This window comes from Puccinia triticina, chromosome 13A (genome assembly GCF_026914185.1).
Source record: "Puccinia triticina chromosome 13A, complete sequence".
In the NCBI taxonomy this organism is placed as follows: Eukaryota; Fungi; Basidiomycota; class Pucciniomycetes; order Pucciniales; family Pucciniaceae; genus Puccinia; species Puccinia triticina.
This window is the reverse complement of record NC_070570.1, coordinates 3099436-3105754: the sequence shown is the minus strand read 5'-3', so window position 1 is coordinate 3105754 and position 6319 is coordinate 3099436. Positions and strand designations below refer to the sequence as shown.

At 44.5% G+C, this 6319-nt stretch overlaps 1 protein-coding gene across 1 annotated transcript; it reads left to right on the top strand.

The window, feature by feature from the left end:
* Positions 1-963: 963 nt before the first annotated feature.
* On the top strand, positions 964-1538 carry PtA15_13A298 (uncharacterized protein; the record flags this gene model as incomplete). The annotated part of the gene is made up of 3 exons (XM_053162481.1): positions 964-1114; positions 1252-1358; positions 1437-1538. 3 exons carry the CDS (start codon positions 964-966, stop codon positions 1536-1538), a joined length of 360 nt encoding a protein of 119 aa, XP_053026453.1.
* Positions 1539-6319: the final 4781 nt, after the last annotated feature.

Here is a 6319-nt window from a genome sequence, read left to right as displayed (position 1 = left end):
CACTCCCTAAGCCTGCTAAACAGTTTGTCGAGTCTGCTCTAACCATTGCAACACCCGGCTCTGGGCCCGCACCTCGCACCCGCGCCTAGAAGTAGAGGGTGCAATTTCGATGACCGGAGCTGGGTGATGCCAACGGCCACTGAGTGGCTGACACAGCAAGCACTGGCCTAGTCCGGCTATTCGAAATAATTGCCTTCAGTAAAACTTGCCGGCTTGTGACAACCTGCGAAGAAATGATGAGTCATAACCAAGGTGAATAAGATGCCCGAAACGCGAACCAGCCAAGCTTCATTAAGGAGATGACGATTATTACAGCCCCTGTTGACTTGACTCCGCTAGGATACCAGAGCCCGACGGCCGAGCTACACGAGTCCGACTGCTACGACACCGGAGCAACTGCACTCAGAGGGAGAAAGCGTCAATATGTTTTGCCGTCGGCCTCAAGTCCAAACGCTACGTAGCGAAAACCTCTGGCCTCGATACCCATGAACACGACAGACTCTCGGTTTCAATTTCAAGTTCAAAACCAGTATCAACCAGGACGGAGCTCGATGAGTGTGGTTCACTTGATCATCTTAACCGAGGAAGTTAATTCTGTGGGGTGATTGATTGCCGTAATGGATGAGTGTTTGATTTCGAGACAACCGTTGACAATGCCCCTTGTCATCGGAAACCATGGATGCAGGCGATGTAAAAGACGATTCCAGGGCAGCAGAATGCAGTTTCTTGCCGTCCCCTCGTTTTGAGCATGTACCATAGAGCAGCTCCAGGTCCTGGAGGACGGTTCGCGACTATAAGAAGGAGGCTCAGCTTCAAGTTGGCTATCATCTCATCCCACTTCAAACCAATCATCTGTAAATAGCATTGCGTCAAATCCTCACAAACAACTCATATACCTACCACACAGAGCATTTCCGTCCTTGGCAAATTATCCCAGTAAAACTACCATTCCCAACTTGAAAGATGAAGTTCACAATTAGCTTGTTTGTAGCTCTTATGATGGCCATCTCAGTTCAAAGCAGTTTACCCTATACATGCCTGGCTGAAAAGGACAAGCCAGAGGGCAGTTGCGTAGCAAGCAATGAGGATGATCAAGGAACTCTCACCTATTTTGGTAAGTATCTCTTGCTACAAATCTCGCCAACAGTTGATTATTTGAGCTATCCCCCACAGAGGGGTGTTTTAAGGATCACAGGCTTATATTTGATAATAAATTTCCTTCTTTTCCCCTTCTTCACTTCTGATGGCTAGTTACTCTCGCCACTCCTGTCGACAGCAAGTTTTCTTGTGAGAAGGTGAAAGTCGGAGAAAAGCCTACAACAGATACTGCTTGTTGCGCTACCGGCACCACACCATCGGTTTGTCCCAATACAACTTCACGCAACCCTTGAACGCTTTATTCCAAACCAACACTAATTCTCTGTTCTCACTTTTAGGGTGGAGCCCCGGATCCCAAGGGCATGAGCAAAGATGATTACAACAAAAAGTGTGGAAAGGCCGATCCTAAGAGCAGTGCCGGCGGCGGCGACCCGAAGTGAACCTAGATGCCATCCCAGAAACTTTTCCACTGAGATCTATTAGTAGAATAGTTGTTTGATTTGTGTATGGTCTCAATTCTATGCTGTCTGGAATTGTCAGTGGTGGGTTACTTGGGGGAAGATGTGAATCCACTCAATGGAAATTTACCAGCTTCTTGAGGTTGACTAGATACAAGTATATATAAGCTATGTCAATAATAAAATCAAAGAGTGTGAAATGTGAATAAAAGGGTGTCAACATTGGTGGGCAGTGACATTATCAAATTATCCATCAATTTTATCTGTAAATTGGATTTTGGTGGCCTTTATCTTTGTTTATTGGCAATTCAAAGCTTTATGTGGTTAAAATATGATGAGATGAATCATTCTGGGGCAGCAGAACACAGAGATGAGTGAGTTTGTCGAAGGATAATTCATTGCATCATAGAAATGAAAGAACAAGGAAAAGAAGAAAAAGAGAAAAAGAAAGAAACGCTAACCTGGGGCAGCAGAACACAGAGATGAGTGAGTTTGTGGAAGGATGAGGAAAAGGGCTTCCACGTCTCCGCTGCCTCAGGTAACTACATACAGGATGAAAAAGAGAAAAAGAAAGAAACGCTAACCTGGGGCAGCAGAACACAGAGATGAGTGAGTTTGTGGAAGGATGAGGAAAAGGGCTTCCACGTCTCCGCTGCCTCAGGTAACTACATACAGGATGTCACGGCTGTGAAAGGTGAGAGAAAGGTTTGAAGCAGGAAAACATGAGAGAAACATGAAACAACAACACTACAACTCAACATAATAAATCATTTTTTAAACTTTGGAGACATAGGCTTGACATCTGTAGAAAATAATCCCTGAAAATAAACTTGAAATTAGTTATCCAAGCAAACAGTTATGGATAACTGATTTTTTGGACTAGATTTAATGATTCAAAAGCAGCCAGTGAGCCAATATCTAAGTTTAATAAAACCAATAACTCATGGGTTTTTGGTTCAAGGGTTTCCCCCTTCAATTTGAACAAAAAACCTGAGCTTTCAGTTTTTGTAGGGCTGATTCAAAAGCAGCCAGTGAGCCAATATCTAAGTTTAATAAAACCAATAACTCATGGGTTTTTGGTTCAAGGGTTTCCCCCTTCAATTTGAACAAAAAACCTGAGCTTTCAGTTTTTGTAGGGCTGACGCAAATCCCAATAACCAGTACCCTAAACCCCCATTGCCATTGACACTCCCCTGTGGCTTTAAAGTGCCTAGGTGGGGCAGCGTGAAGTACAAACCCACCCAAGCACGGCTTTATTTATACCCGCAACTCTTCCCCCAACTCAATATTTTGGGGAGGCCAAAACACACACCTTCAGCAACGGTGTATCCGCTGCGCTACACTAAAAAAAGCGGCCTTTTAGCGTAGCGCAGCGGTTGACCGCTACGTGACCAGATCAAAAAGCAATAGCGCAGCGAGAACACCGCTGCGCTACTTGCCACGCGCAGCGATTATCCGCTACCCTCCAGGGCCATTAGCGAAAGCGCAGCAAAAAGCAAAAATTTGCTACGCTACCCGCTAAATTAGCGGATAGCGGAACAGTTTTATGTTGTAAACATGTTTTTATGTATGTTAAACCCTTTTTCCTTTTTTTTTTTTTGGATCCCACATGGCATAGAGAAAAGCGACGCTGACTGCTACGTGATTGCTTCTTTAGCGCGCTATTTTTTGATTTTTTTCCCGGGAAAATCAAAAAGCGCGTAGCGCAGCGATCTGCCCGCTGCGCGTAGCGCGTAGCGCAGCGACCCGAAAAAATCGCTGGGCTAACCGCTTCGCTGCGCTATATGCAGCGCAGCGGATACACCGTTGCACCTTGCCTCATCCTAACCATCTTTCTACACCCATTTTTCTGACATTCTACACTCCCTCCGCAAGCCAATTCAAACCTTGCCCATTCCAGCTGTGATGTTTTGGCCCCTTACCCTCCCCCCCCTGGATTGCAGTACGTGTGCTCACACGAGTGTTTTGGACAAATTCAAGTTACAATCTGTCCCTCAACTTCTTCTCACACCAACAGGTATCTGCAACATTTCCCGTGGCATAGCATTCTATTTCTTCCGGTGCACAAACACGTGTTGTGATGGCAAAGAATACTTCCGCCATGTCAGCCTCAGTTGGGCAAAACCAAGGTCTACAGCTTCACCCCCATCACTCAATCCAAACTGTGGGAGTTCCCACCCATCACACCTCCTTTGTTGTTCCTAGACAGAAATGGGGCTCATATGTACAGAAACTGGACAAAGCAACCATAACCAACCAGTTTGGAAATTCGCGGAATACCAGAAAATGTGCGCTTGTTTGAAGTATTTTGGCATCAATTTGTTGAACTGATTCAGGTCAGTTCTTAACATAATGATCTTTTGTACATTCTTGGTGCCATTTCTCTATTTCTTACCGCTCCTTTTTCTTAGGCTCAACCAGATCTTTCTATCCAAGACATCAACGCGTTGCTTGTCTCTCTAACCAACCTGGCTCTGATTTGCTATCCAGATTGACTGGAACATGTTGACCAAGTATTGGGCTTTGCAAAGATGAAAGTGCAAGAGCATGCGGATAGTCCAGATCTTCACCATCCGGCTTTGATTCAAAATCTTCTAGCGCTCTTGCTGGCCCCGATCAACTTGTATTTAACCGTACTCACTCTCCTTGCCTTGCCAAAATTCCAAGAGTTGCTGCTTGTCAGCCATTTCTGTCGCGTCGCGCGATCGGCCACTCCGTGGTTGCCTCGATTTTGAAGAATGAAACTCACAAAGCCAACCCGGTTGACTGCAAAGGTGTCCTGGATATGTGCCATGTACTTGTTCGTGATCAGACAGACGCTGGGGTAAGTGATCTGTAATAAAGTGGAGGGTTCTTGAATTTTGAATTGAATCCCGCAAGTCCAGAAAGAGTGTTGAGAAGAGAAGAGCACAGTGGCTTGAGAAAAATGGGTGGTGAGGATGAAGTATTCACCGGATGCGGCTCAGGTGTGTCACAGAAATTTCTCTCCACTCAATGGCTGGTAATGTATATGGTCATTATATGGTGACACCCTCCACTCAATGGACATCCAAAAGTCATCAAGTGGAGGGTGTCTCCACTTGGTTACTATACAGCCCATTGATTAAGTGTAGGGTGTCTCTAATTGATGGCCAGTACAATGTTTGTGTAGAATCCCAATGTGCACCAACCATGAAGTGGTTGTACCCTCCACTCAATTAACAGTGTGGCCACCATTGGTTTGATCAAATTTCAGCCTCAGTTGAACATAACATCAAATTATTTGAAACCAAAATCAAACATGTTTGAACAGTTGATATCAGAAAGAGTTACAGAAAGAAAATATGGTATGGCACTCTCTAGAGAGTGCCACACATCCCCCCCTGGTGTCTGTTTTCTTCTTCTTTCTCATTGCTTAGGCAAATAAAACCTGTTATTGTAGAAGCTTTGTTTTATCTCACCAATATGAGTCTAGTATTTCTTGAGCACTGTTTGAGCATATCTCTCAGCTTGACTTGGAACATTTGTCTTTTTATCCATGGGACTTCTCATGTGCTTACAGGTTGCTTTGGCTTCTGAGATTCTAGTGAGCAGGACCTCTTGGGTCTTGCGTCCAAACGTTCCGCAACAGTTCTGTAAAGGAACAGGATCTCAGTCAGCCTTGGGTGAAGGTCTGTCTTTTTCCAATCTTGCTTACTCACAGGGTTCTGTGAACTGTGTGTTTCTTTGGCTTGGTTCTAGCCAATGGTGTTGTGGCTGTTTGTCTGGCTTTGGTAATCATGGCAATAAATTTTAGCTTTCTGGACTGCAGAAGGCGGCTTACCTTTCTGTGCAGCTGGGTCTGGGTATTTGTCTAGGGCATCTCCATTGCAGGCCCAGATTTTTGGTCCCTATTTGGCTTGAATAGGGACCCAAAAAATGATATAGGGCCCGCGCAGATTCTCTTTCTCCATAGCAAGTTGCTATCCGGGATCCATATTTCCATGTGAACCCTGTGAGCCTGTGTCTCTTATGTGACAGCAGGAAACAAGGAAAAGAGGGGGGAAAAGTTTGGATTTCTTGGGATAAAGAAATACAAACTGAGAGGGAGGAAGAGAAAGAGAGAGAAAGAGAAGATCAGACCTAGACTTTAAGTCATTAATTAATAGATCTGGGCTATTCTCAACCTGGAAAAGTTGGATGCCAGCTGTGCCAGGCCAAAAAGAGTGCAACAGCCTCCACTCACAACAAGGAAACATTGTTGGGATTCAGAAGTAGGGTTACTACTCTGCTCTGATTTTATAGCTCTTAATCAGAGACAACCTTTTGATCTTTGATGATTGAAAGAGTGAAAGAAATGAAGAAACAGTCAAGAGCAACAGAGCTTCACTCTGGATAAGCAAGGTTCAGTGAAAGAGTTTACTTACTGTCAATATCCTAGGCACCTGTGACGGTAGGTATACTGGGAGCTTGGTAATCTCTTTGGTGGTGATCCTGGGTTATCTGGGGTGTGGTTCTGGTGTGCTGAAGTCTGTAGATCCACCTCAGGCAAGGGGGATCCTGAATTCAAAAATTTTCACAGTTTGCTTATGTAATTACATATGTACATGTGGTTTGGCGCGCCTGGTAGCGCTGACACGTCACAACTGCGCATGGGCGCCACAACTCAAGAACTCAGGGAAGGAGTATAGTTACAAAGAATTGGTAAGTTGTAACTAGGGTTAAAATTGCATGAGGAAACAGAATATGAAGTCAAAACAATGATATCTCTTAATATGAAAAAGATATGAAGTAATTTCATATGC